The 20,807-nt window shown below is 56.1% G+C and overlaps 1 protein-coding gene across 14 annotated transcripts in view; it reads left to right on the top strand.

Annotated features, from left to right (window-relative positions):
• Positions 1-348: 348 nt before the first annotated feature.
• COL11A2 (collagen type XI alpha 2 chain) overlaps positions 349-20,807 on the top strand; it is a 29,156-nt gene continuing 8,697 nt past the window's right edge. The window contains exons 1-44 of one of the 14 annotated variants that reach the window (XM_070244417.1): positions 1,632-1,762; positions 2,224-2,326; positions 3,299-3,448; positions 3,579-3,789; positions 4,243-4,405; positions 6,057-6,248; positions 7,373-7,624; positions 7,861-7,923; positions 8,606-8,785; positions 10,933-10,992; positions 11,094-11,135; positions 11,365-11,427; positions 11,764-11,838; positions 12,327-12,413; positions 12,675-12,731; positions 12,897-12,950; positions 13,037-13,090; positions 13,191-13,244; positions 13,416-13,469; positions 13,660-13,713; positions 13,796-13,840; positions 13,959-14,012; positions 14,446-14,490; positions 14,684-14,737; positions 14,935-14,979; positions 15,121-15,174; positions 15,418-15,462; positions 15,674-15,727; positions 15,858-15,902; positions 16,114-16,167; positions 16,499-16,606; positions 17,674-17,727; positions 18,026-18,079; positions 18,175-18,219; positions 18,306-18,359; positions 18,480-18,524; positions 18,651-18,704; positions 18,807-18,860; positions 19,071-19,124; positions 19,559-19,666; positions 19,816-19,905; positions 20,101-20,154; positions 20,383-20,490; positions 20,627-20,734. In XM_070244417.1, coding sequence (XP_070100518.1) covers positions 1,718-1,762; positions 2,224-2,326; positions 3,299-3,448; positions 3,579-3,789; positions 4,243-4,405; positions 6,057-6,248; positions 7,373-7,624; positions 7,861-7,923; positions 8,606-8,785; positions 10,933-10,992; positions 11,094-11,135; positions 11,365-11,427; positions 11,764-11,838; positions 12,327-12,413; positions 12,675-12,731; positions 12,897-12,950; positions 13,037-13,090; positions 13,191-13,244; positions 13,416-13,469; positions 13,660-13,713; positions 13,796-13,840; positions 13,959-14,012; positions 14,446-14,490; positions 14,684-14,737; positions 14,935-14,979; positions 15,121-15,174; positions 15,418-15,462; positions 15,674-15,727; positions 15,858-15,902; positions 16,114-16,167; positions 16,499-16,606; positions 17,674-17,727; positions 18,026-18,079; positions 18,175-18,219; positions 18,306-18,359; positions 18,480-18,524; positions 18,651-18,704; positions 18,807-18,860; positions 19,071-19,124; positions 19,559-19,666; positions 19,816-19,905; positions 20,101-20,154; positions 20,383-20,490; positions 20,627-20,734 — 3,498 coding nt within the window. In that variant the 5' untranslated portion in view covers positions 1,632-1,717. Of the gene's footprint in view, positions 676-1,631; positions 1,763-2,223; positions 2,327-3,298; positions 3,449-3,578; positions 3,790-4,242; positions 4,406-6,056; positions 6,249-7,134; positions 7,213-7,372; positions 7,625-7,860; positions 7,924-8,605; positions 8,786-10,932; positions 10,993-11,093; positions 11,136-11,364; positions 11,428-11,763; positions 11,839-12,326; positions 12,414-12,674; positions 12,732-12,896; positions 12,951-13,036; positions 13,091-13,190; positions 13,245-13,415; positions 13,470-13,659; positions 13,714-13,795; positions 13,841-13,958; positions 14,013-14,445; positions 14,491-14,683; positions 14,738-14,934; positions 14,980-15,120; positions 15,175-15,417; positions 15,463-15,673; positions 15,728-15,857; positions 15,903-16,113; positions 16,168-16,498; positions 16,607-17,673; positions 17,728-18,025; positions 18,080-18,174; positions 18,220-18,305; positions 18,360-18,479; positions 18,525-18,650; positions 18,705-18,806; positions 18,861-19,070; positions 19,125-19,558; positions 19,667-19,815; positions 19,906-20,100; positions 20,155-20,382; positions 20,491-20,626; positions 20,735-20,807 lie in introns of those variants that run through there. The other 13 variants (XM_070244418.1, XM_023624694.2, XM_023624693.2 and 10 more) reach the window with 13 other exon arrangements.

The following is a 20,807-nucleotide window of genomic DNA, read 5'->3' as shown; positions in this document are numbered from 1 at the left end:
CTCTCTCCTCCCACTGTGCCCTAATCTCCGCCTAGGACTCTACTGAAAGGGGGCCCTGGGCCCCCCAAGGGGGAGGGAGGGGGGCTGTGACTGGACGTCTGGATCCTAGAAAAGGAAGGGACTGGGGAAGAGATATTGGGGTTCTCCAAAAGGGTGTCTTAGGGTACAGGCCGTTGGGTAGCTGCAGGGGAGCCGGGGAGAGCAGTCCGAGGGTCAGCGAGAGAGGGTTCCCGTCCACACCCCCAACCAGGTGGAGAGCGAGGGTGGGGTTTCCCCTCGGTGGCTGTGGGAGGGCGGCTGGAGGCGGGGGCTGGGCCGGGGGCGGGGGCGGGGTGGGGGCTCTGGGCTGTCGGGGTGGCCGGGGACATACAGGAGCGGCGGCCACCGAGGAGGGAGCAGCGCCGCAGCCCCGACGGCGCCTGGCTGCATGGAGCTGGGCCGTTGAGAGCTGTCGCCGCCCGACAGCCTCTGACGTCCCCGGGGCCCCGGCGTCCGAGGCTCACAGCCTGTTCACTCTCTCCTGGTAGCCTCTGGGCGTCCAGCGCCTCCGGCCGCCCCTGGGTCCCTGGGACCCGGCGTTCAGGTCGCCAGCCATGGAGCGGTGCAGCCGCTGCCATCGCCTCCTCTTGCTCGTACCGCTGGTGCTGGGGCTGAGCGCGGCCCCCGCCTGGGCAGGTAAGAGGAATCCCGACGCCTGGGTCGTCGGAATCAGGCTGGAGCTCTGAGTACTCCCGGGCAAGGGACAGCTGATGCTTGGGGCAGAGCTTCTGAGTCTGAGAAGGGGATTTCAGGGATCAAGGGTCCAGGATGGAGGACAGGACACCTGGGTTCCTTGAAGTCAGGGAAGGGATCTCTTTCTTTGAAGCGACTGGGGGAGGCCAGGTAAGACTGAAAAGTGGAGGCTCAGCTTAGAGAGCCACCAGTGGGGCTGGATGCTGGGGTCCTGGGGAGAGCTGAAGATAGCCAGGACCTGCCAGTGTGGTCCAGCCAGTGCTGGGGTTGGGGAGTAGATGCCAGTGTGGATGGGTGAGGGGTGCGTGTATGTCCTCTGGGCTTTCTATCTGTATCTCTGGAGTGAGGGGGTAGCATCTGTGAGAACAGAGCGTAGTAAGTAGAGAAAGAAGGGACACCTGGACTATTTGTCCCATTGGCTTCCCCGACAGGATCCCCTTCCCCCCTCCCTGTGCCCTCAATGCTGCCACGCGGCTGGCTCTGGGGAGCACTGGGGCTGGCTGCCAACAGGACCGCCGCTGGACAGGCCAGGATCAGGTGTCTGAAGCAGGAGCCAACTCTTTGCATTCCTGACCCACCCCTCCCCCTCTGGCCAGCCAGGCTCCCCTGAGACCCTGGTGTCCACAACCCCAATCTTTTCCTTCTTTTTTCTCAGGATCTAGACTCATGGCTCCTAGGAAAGGGGATTTGATGTTGGAGAGGAGGGGGCTGGGAGTACCTGGGTCCTAGGGAAGCTGGAGCAAGCCCCCAACTCCTGGAAACACCAGAGGCTGATTTGCATGCAACTTGACTATTCGTTTCTTCTCTGCTCTGGAGAGAAAATGGTCAGAATAGCAGCATAAAGGATTTGGATTAGATTATAGAAGGAAGAACTTCCAAGATGTGAGAGTGAGGCTCAGGACAAGAAATTGAACTGTGCAATGTCTGTAGACTCTGGGAGTCTTTCTTAGGGGGAAAAGAGACCCCCCAGCATGGAGCCAGGGAGATGGCTGAGATGACTGCCTCTCATTTTGGATCTGAGTGGGTAGAGGTGAGACTCTATAGGAAAATGGGTTAGTGTGGAATTCATAAGAGTAAAGAATCGGGGCATTTTTGGGGCCAGATGTAGAGTGGTGGGGGGTGAGGAGGCTACCAGTGGAGAGCCTGTGGAGCAGATTGAGGCCGGAGACAGTGGGGCATATATGTGGCCTGAGGTGGGAAGGCGGGTGGGCAGACCTGTGGGTAGGTTGTCTATAGGATGGAACTGTACTCTCCTGGGCTTTCGCAGGGGGGGGCCTCTGAGGTCTCCTTGGCCTGGGGTCTCTGTGAGTCTCTGTCTCCCTCTCCCTTCGTCTCTCAAAGCGGCCCTTGTGTGTTGGTGTTTGCGGAGCTGCCACACGTGGGGGCCAGGCTGGGGCGGGGAGGTGGGGGGGCAAGGCCGTGGTTTCCCGGCTCCTGGACTCAAAGGGCCTTTTCTCTGCCTGCCCGCCCCACCTCACCCACCCCACCCAGCTCTGCTCTCCTGATCGCTCTGGCCCCTGCCCTGCCCCGTGCTTCTGTGAAAGTTTTGCTGGAACTTTGAGATTTTTCCAATCTGGAGCCGATGGTGTGAGAAGTATGTGTATCGGGGAGCAAGTGAGGGAGAGGTGACCTTTGCCTCCCTGGGAGTTTGAGCCCTGGGAAGCTGAGGTCTAGGTGGATAGGGTTGGTGGCCCAGGTCTTGAATCTTTGGATCCCAGGTGGTGGGGATGGTGGGGCAGGCTGAAGTTCCAGGTGTAGGGAGCTTGCCCAGGTTTTGGGCAAGGACTCTGATGGGATCCACAGATGTGTGGCTCGGGGCCCTGGACCTGCTCCGGCTCTGCGTGGCAGCTTCAGGTTCCCCCCTTTGCCCCCCAGCCCATTTCCCAAGCCAGGGGCACAGGCTCCTGGGGGGGCTCTTTTTTTTTTCCCCTCTGCATGGCCAGTGTTGTCCCCTCCCCCCAAACATGGGAACCACAGCAGCTTGAAGCCCCCTCCCCATAGAGCTGCCTCTCAGCTCCCTCCTTGGTGGCCCCCCTGCACCTCCCGTGCCCTGGATGATCGATTGCCCAGATGTTGTTTGTGCTGAAGACACGGGACAGAGGCCAGAGACCGAGAGATATGTAAAGGGAGTGAGAGAGAGGGAGAAAGACAGGGAAAGGAAAAGATGAACAGAGTGTGAGGGAAATGGAGGAAGACAGAAGGGACAGGGAGACAGACCAACAGATACAGAGACAAAGAGAGTAACAGAGAGTGAGAGAGAGAGGGGAGATGGCTGGAGAGTTGAGAGAGATATTAAGAGCGTATAGAGAGAGATTCATGGGCTGAAAGAGAGAGAGGGAGAGAGTGGGACAGTGATGGGCATGGAGCTGAATACAGGGCCAACACTGCCCTTTTCCAGGTGACTCTGACTTCCCAACCTTTAAGGCCCCGTTCAGGAGCAAGTAAGGGAGAGGTGACCTTTGCCTTCCAGGGAGTTTGAGCCCCAGGAGTTCTAGACACCAAATGTCCCCTATCTAGGCTCTTCTGAGGGTATGTCCCTTCCCCTGACCCTCATGGACTCTCCCAGGTACACCCCCTGTGGATGTACTCCGGGCCCTGAGGTTCCCCTCCCTCCCTGATGGTGTCCGGAGGGCAAGAGGCATCTGTCCAGCTGATGTGGCCTACCGAGTGTCCCGACCTGCCCAGCTCAGCGCACCCACCCGCCAGCTCTTCCCAGGTATGGGTGACATGGTTGACTAGCTCCGGGAGGTCATGGGGTGGGGTCTGGGATCAGACACCAGAAGGAAAGGGGTTTATGGCTCTCTTTGCCTCTCACTTCACCTGTGTGTGTCTCTCTCGGGTACCAGGAGGTTTTCCCAAAGATTTCTCTCTGCTGACTGTTGTCCGGACCCGCCCTGGCCTCCAGGCTCCCCTCCTGACTCTCTACAGTGCTCAGGGTGTCCAACAGCTGGGCCTGGAGCTTGGCCGACCTGTCCGCTTCCTGTATGAGGACCAGACCGGACGGCCTCAACCCCCGGCTCAGCCGGTCTTCCGGGGCGTCAGCCTAGCAGATGGCAAGTAAGTCAGTTTGCTCCTCTGGTCTGCCTGGCCTACGCTTTCAGGAACTCCCCTCTGGCCGCTGCCTCAGAACGCCCACTCCCCAGGCTAGGAAACCCTGCCTACCCTTTTTGCCACACCTCACCTACCCACTGCCCAAACTTCAGTCACTTCCAGCCCAGAGTTTGGACTTTAGAGTTTAAATCCTGTGTGTAGTACTAGCCTGTACCTTGGGCAAGTTACTTAACTTTTCTGAGCCCCAGTTTCTATGTTTGTAAAATAGGGATGATAGAATCATGAGAATCAAGGAGAAAATTATTGCATGGTGCCTGGTGCATTGTAAGCACTCAACAAACGGTAGCTGGTGTGATTACTTCTATTATTCATTGGCTTCAACCCTTCCATCAGCTGCTCCCCAGCCCTGTTGACTTTCCCCCTTTCAGTCAGTCACTGAACCTCTCCCCTCATGTCCAGGTGGCACCGTGTGGCTGTGGCTGTGAAAGGCCAGTCTGTCACCCTCATAGTTGACTGCAAGAAGCGTGTTACCCGGCCTCTCCCCCGAAGTGCTCATCCAGTGTTGGACACCCATGGAGTGATAATCTTTGGTGCCCGTATTCTGGATGAAGAAGTCTTTGAGGTAACCAGAGCAATCAGAGAAGGGAGTGATTTCTGGTCCCATATCTTGTGTCCGCTCCTCTTCTGGCCCCAGTACTCCATCTTCTTATGCCCTAGCCTTTCATTTTTCCTCACATGAATTTGTATTTCCATTCCTTATCCTCAGGGCTCGTTTTCCCTGTAGGAAAACTAGGTGCCCACTTATATGGTGGGACTGTCGATAGCCGCTTATTCTGTCACTCAGTCTTCATCAGTTTGCTCATCCATCCATCCCTTCAATCAGTCTATCTACCCACCCATCCATTCACCCACTCGCCCACCCACTCAAGCATTCAGGTTTCTGTCTACCCATCCCGTCCTTCCCCTGCTCAGCCACTCCCTCCTTGAAGCCACCCATCTATCAATCTGTTCCATCCATCCATCCTCTTTAACCCATCCATCTGTCTAGCCACTCATCCACCCACCCGCCCACCCCATCTACCCATACATATAAGTTTGCACCTACCCATCTCCTCACCCACCCACTCCCCATCTGACCATTCATTCATCCACATTCACTTCCATCCGCCTACCTACTTACCAATCTGTTTCCATCTACTCTGTACCTCCCATTTATCAACCCACCAATCTACTCCAATTATCTACTACATCAATCTGCTTACATTCATTCATTCACCATCCATCAACTCTCCCATTAAATCATACATTCGAGCCCCTATTTACTTACACACTCACCCACCCATCTATCCAGCCATCCATCTGTCCATCCACTCACCCAGCCAGTCAACATTTTCTGAATATCTGCTGGCTCAATGCCAAAGGGAGCACAGAGGGATAACATAAGGTCTCTATCATCCCAAGGAGCTCCAAGTTCTGCTCTGGAGATGAGACAATATCCCCAAACTACAATACAAGGCAGGGTGTGCTAAGCATCACATGCGGGCACAAATAAATGCCATCATAATTCAGAAGTGCTCCCTCTTTTCTAGAGGTCCTGAGAATTCTCATCATCACTGCCATTGAAAGGTCAAAGCAACTAAGGCTGGGCCACTGTCTGCAGAAGCCCCTGTGAAAAGGCTCATGCATTACCACAGGGGTAGGGGGTAGGCAGAGTGTTGAACTTAGATTTTGAAGGCTTGAATTCTAGTCCTGATTCTACCACTGCGAGTGACTGTGGGTCAGTCATTGCCTCTTTGAGCTTTGATTTTTCTTTTTTGGTGAGGAAGGTTGGTGAGCTAACATCTGTGACAATCTTCCTCTATTTTTTTGCATATGGGACGCCGCCACAGCATGGCTTGATGAGCAGTGTGTAGGTCTGCACCTGGGATCCAAACCCACAAACCCCGGGCTGCCTAAGCAGAGCATGTGAACTTAACCATTACACCACTGGGGCCCCTCTCTGAGCTTTTCTGAATGGAATATATCTGAAAAATGGGCGTAAAGACCCTTGTTCTACTGACTTTCCCAGTTGTTGTGAAGGTACAATGGAATTAGGAATGAGAAGGTTCTTTGAAAACTGAAAAGGGCTGTGCACATGTGATAATGACCTCCTCCCATCATATGGTTTTACCTAGGATTGACCTCCTACCCTTTATCCTGGACTATACCCTTTGCCTCTCTCTGAAGCCCTCTCTGCCTCCCTGCATTGGTGTTCCTTCCTCATGTCTTTGCAGGGTGATGTCCAGGAGCTTGTCATTGTTCCGGGGGTACAAGCTGCCTATGAATCCTGTGAACAGAAGGAGCTGGAGTGTGAGGGGGGTTGGAAGGAGAGGCCTCAGAAACAGCAGTCTCACAGAACCCAGAGGTCTCCAAAGCAGCAACCGCCAAGACTTCATAGGCCACAAAACCAGGAACCCCAGCAACAGGTGAGAGAGCTGGGCAAACCCCAAATGGCAGCACACCCCAGGGAGGGAAGACACCCAGACATCTCCCCAGGGGACGGCCCCCAGTGTTCCAGAGCTCCTCGTCCCATTTTGGGCTCCTGTTCCCCCTCCCTAAAGTCCCTCCCCAACCATACCTCCCTATTCCCATCACCCCCTCCTCCCAGTCCTCATTCATCACCCTTTTTATTTTCATTTAAAAATAAAAAGAGTCGTTATGAAGAATTCGTGGCTGGGAGCTGTGTCCCCTCCTTGTGTCTCCTCCTCTGCCAGTCTTCCTGGAACTGTGTCTTTGGGTTTCCCATCCCATCCTTGAATTAAGAGATTGGGGGGGTGGGGTGGGGGGGAGTGGGGATGAGGGATGAGAGAGCAGAGTAGGGGGGAGACAGAAACTGGGAGGAAGAAGTTGAAATGGTAAGACCTAGGCTTACCTAGGGGAAGGAGTTGGAGGCAGAGGGAATCCCAAAGGAGTGGTGGGTCTGTGGAAGTGTGGGGATAGGGTCTCTGGCTCCCTGGACATGGATGTGCAGGATAAGGGGCTGTGGTGGGGGGAAACAGGAGGGACACTCTGGATTGGGTGGAGTCTGATGGTTAGAGTGACAGATATGATCCGGGGTCAGTGGTCTGAAGGTTGGGGGGATCAATCTCTTAATTATGTCTGCTTCTGTCCCACATGTGGGACCCATCCCTCCTTTCCACCTCTCCTCATCTCTCTCCTGATCCCCAACCTCTCCTTCCATCCCCAACTCTCTATTTCCCAACTCCTCACCTACCCTGTTTCCCAAATCCCACACCATCTCCCCCCTCCCTCCCCCACTCCACTCTCCCCATCCCCCTCCTACCTGTTCCCCTGCCCCTTCCCTAACCCCAGTCCACTGAGTCTCTCTACTATGACTACGAGCCCCCCTATTACGATGTGATGACTGCGGGGACGACCCCTGATTATCAGGTAAACTTGAGGGACCACTTCCTTTCTCCCATTCCTCCTACCACCCCTTGCAAACATCTCCTATGACACCTTCCTCCCCTTCCTACATGTAGGGAGAGACACCATATATTTAGATCATGGGAGTTTCCTCACTGCCCCCTCCCATGTCTCTCTGCTGCAGCGGCCTCCGAGCCCCAGACACAGGGCATCCCCTTCCCCCAGGGGGCGTCGGACCCCTCCCCGAAAGCCTACCCCACCTGCCAAGAGGTCAGCGGCCCGGCAGGCATCCCCCTCACCAGGCTGGAGGTCCTCTCGAATTGGAGGTTCCGGCCCAGCACGGGGCCAGCCTCCCCTCTCCCGACGCCCAGCTCGGCAGGCAGCTCCCCCCACTGCCCGGGGCCCCCCCAGGACCAGAGACAGCGGTTACCGGCAGGTAGAGCCGGGGCATCCAGATCTCTGCCCCCACACCTCTGTGACTTTGGAGATTCACTCTCCCCACTGTCCCCCCTCCAAAGGGGCTGCAAGATCTGAGATTTCCCCCACCCCCAGCACAGACAGACACTACCCTGGGGGGGGGGGGACATGGTGCTGCTTTGCCTCCCTTCCTGCTAACCTTTCTCCTTCCTTCTCACTCCATGCTGCTCTTCTCCCCCTTCCCCTTGGGGTTAGGACCCCACCCTGGGTGAAGAGGAAGGAATCTTGGAGTCAAGCCCGTTGCCACCCCTTGAGGAGGTAACTCCATCCCCCACCTTCACCCCAGCTGGGGGCAGTGGGTGTCTGTGACCTACTCTCCTGTTCCCATGTCATCTTGATGAATCAGCCCCTCCTTGGGCCGGAGGGCTCTTTGTTATATCCATTTATGGCCTCTGTCTTCCGGTCACTCCAGACCCATTGGTCTGCTTGTCTCTCTCACTACAGCCATTTGCCTTCAGTGTCCGTGTCTCCTTCCATTATTCTTTGATTCCGGAGTAACCTCTTCTCCATGTTGATGTCAAATGGTTTTACTTTCTATGTCACCTTTCTGTTCCCAGGAGCCACTTTCTGTCCAATGCTGTCACTTTTTCTCTTCTCCTGGTCTTTCCATCCATTTCTTTGGTCATTCCCTGGACTCCTTTGTCTATCATTATGTCCATGGACTGTCCACTCTGTGTTTAGCCTTCTGGCCACCCTTCTTGTTACCTACCATTTCTTCCCACCAGGCCCATTTTCTGGACATCCCTCCTCATTTGGGGCCTTCGATGGCCATCCCCTTTCTATACAACTGCTCCCCTTGCTCTTCTTGGGAGAAAAACTCTAGCCCCAATTACCCTCAGAATCCTTTAGGCTACAAGTTTTCCCACCCTGGGGTCCAGGGAAGACCTCCTGTCAGCCCTAATGCCCCTGTCTACCCCTCTCCCTCCCCATCCCCGGGAAGGAGCAGACAGATCTCCAGGTCCCCTCCACAGCCGACAGGTTCCTGACAGAGGAATATGGGGAGGGTGGCACAGACCCCCCAGCAGGGCCCTACGATTACACCTATGGCTATGGGGACGATTATCGTGAGGAGACGGAGCTTGGCCCTGCCCTCTCTGCGGAGACAGCCCACTCAGGAGCCGTAAGTGAAAGGAGCTTGTCTTCTGTTCTTGACCTCCAGTGAGAGCTACAAGAATTGCTTCCTGTTGTTTTTTATTATTGTCTGCTGGCCGTAAGCTACTTCCCAATGGCGGTTTGCCATTTTCTGTTCACATAAGATGTATATGTTGCTTGAAAAGATTACTTCTGCCTTTCCTTGCCAAATGTCTTACCCTCTGACTCCTTATGGATCCTTCTGCCCAGGGCAATGGTGATTTTTTAAAAATTCTGTGGCCATTTTCTGTCTGTCTCGGCTACTTCCTGTCTCAATCAAGCTAGATTTCATAAATCTTTTGGTCAGTAAGCCCCTATCTTGTGTCTATTTTCAGTCTGTCTTCATGTCTTCTTGGTCAGAACAATTTCTTATCTGTGTTGCTGCTGAATGATCTAACTTCTTATGTCACATTTTCTAACCCGTAGGTAACTTCCTGTCTGTCCCTTCCTGTCTTCTCCAGCCATGGCATCCATCTTGGTGCCTGTGTCAGATTGGACTGAAACAGACTTATTATTTGTGTTTTGGCTCTAGTTTTTCATGCTGTCTTGTGATAATCTCCTTTGATAATAAGCCTTTTCCTATGTGTTGCAGGTCATCCGAATCATAAAGTTTCCATTGTGGGCCTAGATATTTATCATGGCCACTTCCTGTGTACTAGCCTTGATGTTTGTGTTTTCTGGAAGAATTGCCTTTCATTGTCATAATCTCCTTTCCAAGGAGTCACTTTCTGTCTGTTTTGTGAATTTCTTCTCTCTCTTGGTCATGGTAGCCATGTTGTTGTTGAAGCTCCACTTCCTGGATCCTCTTTCCTTGGCTGCTTCCTGTCTGTCAACCACTTCCTGTTTGTCAGGTTCATTTTCCAGCCATCTTGGCCATGTTTAATTTTTCTTGGCCCTGGTATCATTCTTGCTTCCAAATGTTTGTCCCTTTGTTCTGCCTCCTTTAATTGTCTCCCATGTCTTCAACCACTCCCTGTCAGCTGGGATATTTCCTGTCTATTCCACTTCATCTTTTGCCTGCCTTGCAGTTGGAGCTGCCTCCTCTACCCTCCTGCCTCACCCCACATCTCCCTTCTCTAATATTGCCACACTTGACCCTCTGCTGCCTTTTCCTTAAGCTGCTTTCTGGAAATTTGGGGCTGATCTGGAATATGAGAGAATTTGGAAATTGATTATTACTGTTTGGTCAGGCTGGAGGGGGAGAGGGCATTCTGAGGATCTTTGTTGGGAGAGTTGGGGGTGATGGTGAATGTTCTCCATTCTCCCTGTCCTTGTCTTGGTTCTGGCCCTAGATTTGGGGCTGGGCCTCTGAGTGGAAGTATGGAATAGAGGGAACCGGTGGGTTTGGGGTATAAATGAGGGCCAGAGGGTGTACGATCTTTGCTGGGAGAGGAAGTAGGGGAACTCGTGGAGGTCTGCTCTGGGGCTTGAGTAGCTGAGCCCAAGAGCTGTATTTTTCCAAAAACCAGTTATGAGGTCTGAGTTTGGGCTATGAGTGGGGACTTCCCTCAAAATCTACTTAGAGTGTGGATGTTTAGTCTCTGGGTCGTTTTTAACTTGTGAACCCCTTGAAATTCTTAGCAAAATTCTGTGCATAAGGGCATATACTTTTCCTTTTCTGGAGAAAGACTCCATAGATTACATCAAATTCTCATATGGATCCATGCCCTCCCCACAAACCCAAATAAAAATCTATCCACAATCTTAGAGAGATGCTTATTTGGTGAGTTGGGGTAAGGGCGAGGAAGTTGAAGGTTTCCTAAAGTTCTAAGGTTCCCTAGGGTCAGACGAAGTTTGGGAGATAGGGTGGGGTCCTCCAGAAAAGGGTTTTGGAAGGTTGGGGGGTTTGGAATCCCAGGAAGGGTGTGGGGACCTTCCTGAAGGAGGTTCTCAGGGTGATGAGGAGGTTGTGTTTGCTGGGATGGGGCTAGGAAGTGGGGGGTGGGGAGCCCTGTGGTCTCTGCAGGCCTGGGAGGTCTGTGAAGAGGGGTCTTCTGGAAGGCTTGGGGACTTGGGGGTAGGGTCAGGAAGGTCTCCAGAGGACCTGAGCACAAAAGTGGGAGTTGGGATGGGGGCAGTCCTGGCGTCCTGGCTGCTCACGGTCCCCACTGGGGGTTACATGTGTGTCTCCCTCAGACTGCTCGTGGACCCCGGGGACTGAAGGGAGAAAAGGGGGAGCCTGCAGTGCTGGAACCTGTAAGTCATGCTGGTCACCTAGCTGAGGGTGGCGGGAAGAAGGGAAGGGAAACAGGGGTGCTAGCCTTGTAGCCTCTGACTTTTAACCTTTGACTCCACAGGGTATGCTAGTTGAGGGGCCCCCTGGCCCAGAAGGCCCTGCGGTGAGTTGCAGCTGTGACCGATTAGCCTCCATTCTTTTCTCAGAGACCTATCCTACACACTCGTCTGTGCCTTCCCCACATATGCCCAGGCCTCCTCAGAACTCCAGAGCATCTTTCCAATCAAAGCTTCCCAGATCCCCAGATCACTTCTGTAGAGACCACCCCTCAGTCACATACCCCTCTTCTATCTGAACGCCCAAACCTGACTCCCACTTCTTTTGTTTGTCAGGGATTGACTGGTCCCCGTGGCATCCAGGGCAACCCAGGCCCAGTTGGAGACCCTGGCGAGCGGGTATGGGAATGTCCTGTGTGTGTGTGGGAGGGGGAGGGCTATGGAGGAGCCACAAGTTCCTAATGAGGGTACAGTGCTCAGTAATTCCTCGTTAACTAACTGATTAATGAATGAGGGGCTGTTGTGCTCCCCAGCACCCAGAAAAGTGGGCAGACTCTGGTTATGGAAGGGAGTAGTCTGGTGTCTCACCCTCATTTTTCTCCATTGAGGTGGGGAGGGGGTTCAGGAAAGATCAAGGGAAGTCTACATTTATTCTGTTGGGGAGGGTTTCACAATGATGCCAGGACCCTAACATCCCCCTATGTGTCACCCTATCCTCATTCTCTCCTTATCTAGGGCCCTCCCGGCCGAGCAGGGCTCCCTGGATCGGATGGGGCCCCTGGCCCTCCTGGCACATCCCTCATGCTCCCGGTGAGTTGTCTTCTTGGCTGTGGAATGGGCTGATGGTGACGGCAGGGGAATTATGTTGTGTCACCAAGAACCAGAAGGTCAGGAAGTCTAAGGAGGAGTCTCTAACGATCATCAACCCAAAGAGATTGATCTTTGGGGTGTAGGGACTAAGGCATCATTAGATGACCTAGAACCAAACATGGATCTTCTAGAACCGGGCAAAAAAGCCTATATTTCAGAGGGTCTAGAGCCAAAAGAGAGTCTTTCAGGAGGAAGAGGCTAGAGAGTGGGGGAGGAGGACAGGAATTGAGTTTCTGGAAACCTCTAAGTCATTATCTGAAAAACTCTCATGGGAGATGCTGGAGGAGGGCATGGGAGTAGGGGCGTGAGGGTGGGGGTGTGTCCCAGAACTTGGGAGATGGGGCAGAAATGCTGGATGAACCCTCTGGCTGGGAGGGTCACATGGATTTCTTGGAAGAGAACCTGGGCCTTCTTTCCTTGCCCCTCAGTTCCGGTTTGGCAGTGGCGGGGGTGACAAGGGCCCTGTGGTGGCGGCCCAGGAGGCTCAGGCCCAGGCGATTCTGCAGCAGGCACGGGTGAGTGGGGCTGGAGGGGATCTTGGTGGAGGGAGGGGTATGGTGGGAAAAGAAGACTCTAGGAGGGGTTGGAAGGGTAGGTTGGAGTGAATGTGAGGCAGGGGACGTCTGGGTTGGTTTGGGGCTCAGAGGGAGGTTGGGGAGAATATAGGGCAGTGGAATGAGGGTTAGGAGTGGAAGGGCGAATTTGGAGGGTGTTCTGGGGTTGGGAGTTCTCCAGCTGCCTCTTCCTCAGCTCTGCTGTCTCCCCTGCTCCCCTAGCTGGCGCTCCGTGGACCCCCTGGCCCCATGGGATACACAGGCCGCCCAGGGCCCTTGGTGAGTGAGTGGGGTGTTGGGTAGGGGATCCTTTATTTGTGTGTGGGGGTATGGATAGTTCTGGAAAGGGACCAAGTCGAAAGTTATTTTGCTTCTTTTGGGGAGGGCTTTGAGGTCACTTTGGGTATGTCTTTCAACATAGCCACCCTCTCTTCTTTCTCACAGGGACAACCTGGGAGCCCTGGTCTGAAAGGAGAATCTGGAGACCTAGGACCTCAGGTGACCTCCCACCCATCTGATTGCCAATCCATTGCCTCCCCCTCTGTCTGTGCTCAGTAACCCTACCCCTGCCTCTCCCTCATCAGGGCCCCAGAGGACCTCAGGGCCTCACAGGGCCTCCCGGCAAGGCTGGGCGAAGGGTGAGTGACTGAGGGGTAGGGTGGGTGCGGGTGGGAGACGGGGCGTGGAGCATGGAGAACCCTGCTCCTGTTTGCTCTGACGCTTCCCTTGCACCTCCAGGGCCGAGCGGGTGCCGATGGAGCCCGAGGGATGCCTGGAGAACCTGGAGTGAAGGTAACAGGCTTGGGGCCCTCTCTGATGCCTGTAGCTTGCAGCCCCACATGGGCTCATTTATCCTCTGGGGGTGACCAAGTTCCCCAGGTTCCGCTCCTCCCAGGATGCAATAGGGAGGGCTGAGTGGGAAAGGGGCTGGGACCTCACTTGAGCTGCTCCTCTCCCCCCTAGGGTGACCGAGGTTTTGATGGACTCCCAGGGCTCCCTGGGGAGAAGGGACACAGGGTGAGTATATTTGATGAGGGGTGGATCTTCCGTGGAGGGGAGGGGAGGTAGGGATCTCAAGGCAAGGGAAGGAGGCTGAGGGTCCCAGTAGGGACTCAATGGATGGAATTGGTTGCTTAATTGAAGAGGGTCAGTGTCTCCCTGTGCTGGGGGCTCTGAGGCCCCTCTTACCTGTTCGCCCATTTTCCAGGGTGATACTGGTGCCCAGGGTCTTCCTGGGCCCCCTGGTGAGGATGGAGAGCGGGTAAGTGTTGTGGGCAGGGCAGGGGCTCGGCATGGGCGAGGTGTGGAAGATGAGGCTGCTTCACCATGTCCTCCTCCTCCAGGGAGACGATGGGGAGATTGGGCCTCGGGGGCTGCCTGGCGAGTCGGTGAGTGTCTACCGGGTTGTTGGGGGAGCTCTGGGGATGCCAGAGAACGGACATGGGTATGAAAGGGACACATTTTCTCTCACCCACGCTGCCGTATCTTCCCCTCACCTGAATTCAGGGACCTCGAGGTCTTCTTGGCCCCAAAGGCCCACCTGGTATTCCTGGACCCCCGGTAAGTGTCTTCTGCCCTGACCTTACCCCCTGACCTCTCTAACTCTCCACCCTTCCTAACTGCCTCCAAACTCCCCTTCCTTCGGTTCCCTCTCCCCTGGGTCTCACCTAGCCCCCCTTCAGCCTTCACCCCCAGGTGCCCTTGCAGGGCCAAATGGTGCAGGGCATCAAAGACTCTGAGCATAGCCAACAACAAAAAAAATCCTCAAGAAAAACAAAACAAAAACCCACAAACCCACAGGCCCACAGACCCACGCCCTGTGGACCTGGGCCAGCTGTGTTTGTTTAGGTTTGGGATGAACTGGAGGTCTGACTGCTGGGCGTCTGCCCCAGCCCGTCCCACCCTCTGGAATGGCGGGGCCTCCCAGAAACCACAGGTCCCTCCAGGTCCCTAGCTCCCCTTCTAGCCTGCTCACGCCCCTCTCATGTTTCAGGGAGTCCGAGGCATGGATGGCCCCCACGGTCCCAAAGGGAGCTTGGTGAGTGATGGGCATGGAGACCCTACCTGACCCTTAGCCCCGGGGTCCCTGCCAACGTCTTGTTCCCTTTGGCACCATTTTGACCTCCTGCCTGCTTCTGGTTCCTGCTCTCTTGGCTGTCCCTGCTGGGACTCAGCTCTCCGCCCTGTTTGTTACCATCTCCTTCTGACCCCTGCCTGGTGCCTGTTTATAGGGACCCCAGGGAGAGCCAGGACCTCCTGGACAACAGGGCACTCCTGGGACCCAGGTGAGTGGTCCTGTCTACCCCCTCCCCAACTTTAGCGACTTCCCCTAGGCTTGCACAGTGGGTCAGACCCTGGATGGGGACGGGAAATTAAGGGTCTCAAGCCTTTACTGCTCATGCTCTCAGTGGGAGATGCTGGCTGGAAGAGGAAGCAGCCCACCCCTGCAGGGCCCCTGTGACTTCTCTCTCCCTGTGCATAGGGTCTGCCTGGGCCCCAGGGTGCCATTGGCCCTCATGGAGAGAAGGTAAGTGACTAAGTGATCTGAGGGGCAGGGGATGTGCCCAGGGGTGGGTGTAGGGAGAGCCCCAAATGTCTGGCTGGGACTTTAGCCCTGTGTTCAGACCTGACCCCTCTGGTGACCCCGAGCCTCCTCGTCTGCTTGCAGGGTCCTCAAGGGAAACCAGGGCTCCCTGGCATGCCTGGCTCAGATGGTCCCCCGGTGAGTGGCCCCCCACCTCTTAATCCAAATTCCCCTTGATCCTATCCCCCAGCGAATGACCTCCAAGTGCCTTCAGTGACTGTCCATACCATATGCCTCTTGCACTGGGAGGTCACTGGTGGTCCTGCCCATGGTCAGTCAGCTTCATTAGGTCCCAGGGGAATTTGGGTTGAAGAAACAGAGGGAGGGGTTCAGGGAAGCTGACAGAGGCCAGTGGTCACATTCTCCTTCGCCTACCCCCAGGGTCACCCCGGGAAGGAAGGTCCCCCTGGAACCAAAGGAAACCAGGTGAGATCTTCTGTACCTCCTTTCACCCCATGAAGGAGTCTCCACCCAGACTCTGGGGCCTCAACGTCCTTGGGATTTCCTTGTCTTCTCAGTGCCATGCTCTGTAATCCTATCCAGACTCCAATGTTGTTACTTCCATTTCTCCCACCCCTGAGGCTCCCCCAGTGACATCCTGAGACCCATTTATAGATGCCTCTCTTTCTTCTTCCAGGGTCCATCTGGACCTCAGGGTCCTCTAGGATACCCGGGACCTCGAGGTGTCAAGGTAACGGACCACCAGGCTGGGAGATAAAGGACCGCAGTCAAGGGAGCCAACTGGGGTCTTAGGAGCTCAGTCCTTCCAACTCAACCTCCACCCCTCATCTCTCTGTCTCTGTCTTCCTCTATAATTTTAGGGTGTGGATGGAATTCGGGGTCTGAAGGGTCATAAGGGTGAAAAGGTGAGCAATGTGCCCCCAACTTCCCAGTACTCCATCCTGCCCCACACAAACCCGTCTGCCCATCTCTTTTTCTCACTTCCTTCCCTCCAGCCTGCCCCACATTTCCCTCCATCTCCTGAAAGCCACCCTCCACTCGTGTTCCCTGAAATCCTCCATCCTAACCCCCCACCCTCCGTCATCTGTGCTGTCCTCTCACCCCCATCTTTCTCAGGGTGAGGACGGCTTTCCTGGGTTCAAAGGTGACATGGGCGTGAAAGGCGACAGGGTGAGTGGAAACCCCCACACCAGCCCCCAACTCTGAGTTCTAAGATCCTCCTCTTTGGAGCCCCCAGTTAGCAGCCTATTCCCTTGTGCCCTGAGCTCCCCATCTCCAGTGCTCTATTCCCTTTAGAGCCAGATCCCAGCAGGATGACAACCTAGCAGTCTGTGTCCCACGGCCCTCCAATCACGATGCTCTTCCTGCCCCTGTGGGGTTCACTGTTTGGCAGTAGCTTCTGAGACCCCTGCCAACCCCACTCTCTGGGGCCCACCTCTGCTCTCGGGGCCCAGCCCCACCCCCAGTCCCAGACATTCACCTCTCCAACCCTCTCACTCAGGGCGAGGTTGGAGTCCCTGGTTCCAGGGGAGAGGATGGTCCCGAGGGGCCGAAGGGACGCACTGGACCCACTGGAGACCCTGGGCCCCCCGGGCTCATGGGCGAGAAGGTGAGGGAGGATGATGGATCTGTGCCTACATGCTCTAGGGACATGGAACGGAGGAGGGCCTAGGCAATGGGATGAGGGTGGGCGCGGGGTGCCAACGACTGGAGTCAGCAAGTCAACTGAAGATGACCATGCATTAATTATGCTCCTCTCTGTGTACGGTCCCTCTTGGACACTGATGGGTTGAGGGGGGATGTATAAGAAGTCAAAGCGAAGTCCCTGTTATGAAGAGGTTACATAGCATAGAGGTGGGGACAAGGCATTGAGGCCGTCATAGGGTAACTGTAGGTCCAAGGCAGGGTGAAAATGTGTTCAGGCTCAGAGCAGCAGGAGTTCCGAGAAGGGAGAGTTGAGGAGGAGGTGAGCACTGAGGTCTTCAGCGCTAACTCACCGGGCACTTACCATGAGCAGGCTCTGTGCTAAATTCTCCTGTCTGTCTGCGGGGGCGGGATGGGGCGGGTGGAGGTGGGGGACGGGGGGAGGGCAGGCACTATCACAGTCCTCTTTTGTAGAGGCACCAGGAGGTTCAGATCCCTGTCAGTCACACAGCCAGTGAGGGGCAGAGCCAGGATTTGAGCCCAGGCAGTCAGCCTGCAGAATCCCTGCTCCCAGCCTCTGCTCCACAGCTGCCTCGGGGTGCATGTCGCGGGAGTTGGGGTGGTGCAGAGCACAACCAGAGGGGCAGAGGTGATCCTGAGCATGCTGTGTGGAGGCCTGCAAGGGGGCTGGTCTTCCTGGAGCAGAAGTGTGTGCTGGGGAGGCTGGAGCTGAGGTGGACAGGTCGGCAGGGGGTAGATCACAGGCCTGGAAGGACTTGATGGAGCTGCAGACTTCAGTCTCCAGACACAGGGGAGGCAAGATCCCAGTACTAGAGTGGGGGAAATCCATTCTCAGGAAGGAGCGATTACAAAGCCAGGCAGCCCGTGGGGCGGGAGATGAGGGGCCAGGGGCTGGAGGTTTTCTGGGAGCATTGCTGGGTGGGGGATCCCATCTCTGGGGGTTGGGGTCTCCAGGGATGGAGTGGTATCTGTGGCTCCTCTTGCTCCTAATTGCTCCCTGTCCCTCCGCAGGGCAAGCTGGGCGTTCCTGGTCTGCCTGGCTACCCCGGACGCCAGGGTCCCAAGGTGATGCGATGCCTCTTTTGTGCCCCGTCCTCCTTTTCCCTTCCCTGACCCCTGATTCCAGGAAGCATAGACTGACAGCAGTGGGGGGCCCTAGAGAGAATTTAGTCCACCCCTATTCTACAGATGAGGGAACAGAGGCCCAGAGAGCAGCGGGGGTTTGTCCAGGGCCACCTAGTTATTGGCAGAGCCCGGGGCTCCCCCACTGCTGCCTCCATCACCTCTCGTGGAATCCACTGGCCCTGCCTAGGGCCTCCCCTTTCATGACTTCTTAATTTTTCCCCTTCTCCTTCCTCACCAGGGGTCCCTGGGATTTCCTGGTTTTCCTGGAGCCAGCGGAGAGAAGGGAGCCCGGGTAAGCTGGGGGAGGGAGAGGGTGAGGAGGGAAGGGCGGCTCCATGGGGGAGTCGTGCCCTGGGTGATGTGTTGTCTCTTTTTCATTCCCACCAGGGCCTGTCGGGGAAATCAGGGCCTCGGGGAGAGCGGGGCCCCACGGTGAGTGCAGTGGGGAGAGACACGAGGCTTAAGATCCAAAGGGGTGTGGTTGGGTTTTTCTGACAGCTCCTCTTCCCTCTTTCTAGGGTCCACGGGGTCAGCGGGGACCCCGAGGCGCCACTGGGAAGTCTGGAGCTAAGGTTAGTGGTCTTAGCAGGGCTCTATCCACCATCTTCCCATTAGCCCGGCTCCGCGGTCAACTCTGACCTCAGACAGCTAGAATGCGCTCCTCTCACTCTCTGACTCTGTTTCCCCCCCAGGGAACATCAGGTGGTGATGGCCCCCATGGGCCCCCTGGAGAGAGGGTGAGTGTGGCCTGAGTCTCCCCTTCCCAGTGCTCCCCAGGGAGCCCGAGTGGGGCCAGGGAGGAAGCTGGGTCCCTGCCCATCACCCCTCCCCATTCTCCTGACTCAACCCAGCTCTGTCTCTAGGGTCTCCCTGGGCCTCAGGGTCCCAATGGATTTCCTGGCCCCAAAGGACCTCCGGTAAGCTGACCTATGACCCCTGACCTACCTTAGTTCTGTGAGTCCTTCTTCCCCATCCTCCTTCCCACCCTAGAGTTCACCTGACCTCTGAACCCCTTCCAGGGTCCCTCTGGGAAGGATGGGCTGCCAGGACACCCAGGCCAGAGAGGAGAAGTGGTAAGTGATGCCCTGGCCCCCTCAGACCCTCAAACTTCAGAACCGTCTGGAAGGCCTGCTGGGGATGTTCTCCTGGCAGAGTGAGAGCATCCCAGGGCTGCTTAGACCCATGGCCAAGGACCCTGCCTTCCTCCGGGAACCTGGGGACCTATCCCACAGTGTCCATGCCTGACTGTGTTCTGACCACTCTCTCCTCTCTTTCTTTCTCAGGGTTTCCAAGGGAAGACTGGTCCCCCTGGCCCCCCAGGGGTGGTGGGGCCTCAGGTACGTCTGTCCCCGGGAGAAAATGGACCCCAGACCCTGGAGTTAGTCTATTGGCCCCTCTTCTCCCTTTTCAAAACCACGTGCCCCTGCCCCTGTCTTGCCTGACCCGGACCCCTGGGGCTGGGGTGAGTGGTGGGGGCTGAGATTTGGAACAGGGATCCCAAATTTCAGTCTGTTTCCTGGGCTAGTTCTCCTCTTCTTGCATTTTGGAGAAGAGGAAGTTCCCCACTGGGGACACAAGGTGGTGTAGTTACTCCACACTGGGGACTAAAAACCGGAGCAGTGGCCTTTGAGAGCCCCTGGGAATTTCCCAGTAGCTTTGGGGCAGGGAGAAAGGGGTTCTAGGTGGGTATTTTAAGGTGGCCAGGGCGGCCAAACAGGGCAGGCAGTGGGGCGAAGGGTCTGAGACTTGAGTCTGTCTGCCTCTTTCCCAGGGAGCAGCAGGAGAAACCGGGCCCATGGGGGAGAGAGGTCACCCAGGCCCCCCAGGGCCCCCTGGAGAGCAGGGACTGACTGGAACAGCTGGAAAAGAAGGAACAAAGGTCAGTAAGGGGCCAGGCATAGGGGAACTTGGGGGACCAGGGTTGGGGTGCTGAAGGGAACAAGTCATTGGGGATTTGAAGGGGGCCAGAGATCTCTTTGCCCCGTTTGGGAGCCTGGCTGTAGCTCATCACCTTTCCTTTCCTTTTAGGGTGATCCCGGTCCCCCTGGGGCCCCAGGGAAGGATGGTCCCGCAGGTCTGAGGGGCTTCCCAGGAGAGAGAGGCCTCCCAGGCACTGCTGTGAGTGTGACCCCAACCCAACTGCTCATGACAAGTCACCATGCATCCTGACACCCCCAGTGTTACCCCCACTTCCATCTCTCTGAGCCTGTCTCCCCTCCCTGACCCTTCTCCTTCCCTGCATGTCTCCTGGACCCCATTCCTGCAGCCCACCTTCCCGTCTCACATCTATTGCCCCAAATCTCTGCTTCATAGGGTGGACCTGGTTTGAAGGGAAATGAAGGTCCGGCTGGTCCTCCTGGCCCTGCAGTGAGTCTGGGGTCCCTGAGGGGCAGTGGAGAGGAACCAGGAAAGGGGTGGGTGAGGAAGGATGGAGAGTGGCATCTGAATCTAGGCAGGGCTATGGGACTGGGCAGAGGGAGTCTAGGGTCAGCCATAATGCATCCAATTTTGGGCTGGGAACCGTGGTCAGGGATTCTCTGGTGTGGGTGGGCTGTGGTCTCCTCTTTGGGGGTCTGACTCCATCTCCTATCTCAGGGCTCCCCTGGGGAGCGAGGTGCAGCTGGATTTGGGGGACCCATTGGACCCCCAGGGCGCCCAGGACCGCAGGGTCCTCCTGGAGCAGCAGGAGAGAAAGGTGTCCCGGTGAGTTTTGGGGGGCTTCTGGGGAGAGATACTGGGGAGGGGTCTGTGAGCTGTTGGGTTATGGAGGGTTTCCTGTGGGGGTATTTAAGGGTGAGGGGTATCTCCAGGTCATGACTCCGTTCTTCATTCCCTGCAGGGTGAGAAGGGCCCCATTGGTCCCACTGGCCGTGATGGGGTGCAGGGTCCTGTGGGGCTTCCTGGTCCTGCTGGGCCCCCAGGTGTGGCAGGAGAAGATGGAGACAAGGTGAGGGAGCCTGCAGACCCTGGACCCAATCTTCTTTCAAGACGAGGTCGTGGATCTGGGTGTGGCCCCTGTC

Source organism: Equus caballus, chromosome 20, assembly GCF_041296265.1.
Source record: "Equus caballus isolate H_3958 breed thoroughbred chromosome 20, TB-T2T, whole genome shotgun sequence".
NCBI classification, from domain to species: domain Eukaryota; kingdom Metazoa; phylum Chordata; class Mammalia; order Perissodactyla; family Equidae; genus Equus; species Equus caballus.
The sequence above is the reverse complement of the archived record's forward strand: the minus strand, read 5'-3'. Positions and strand labels throughout refer to the sequence as shown.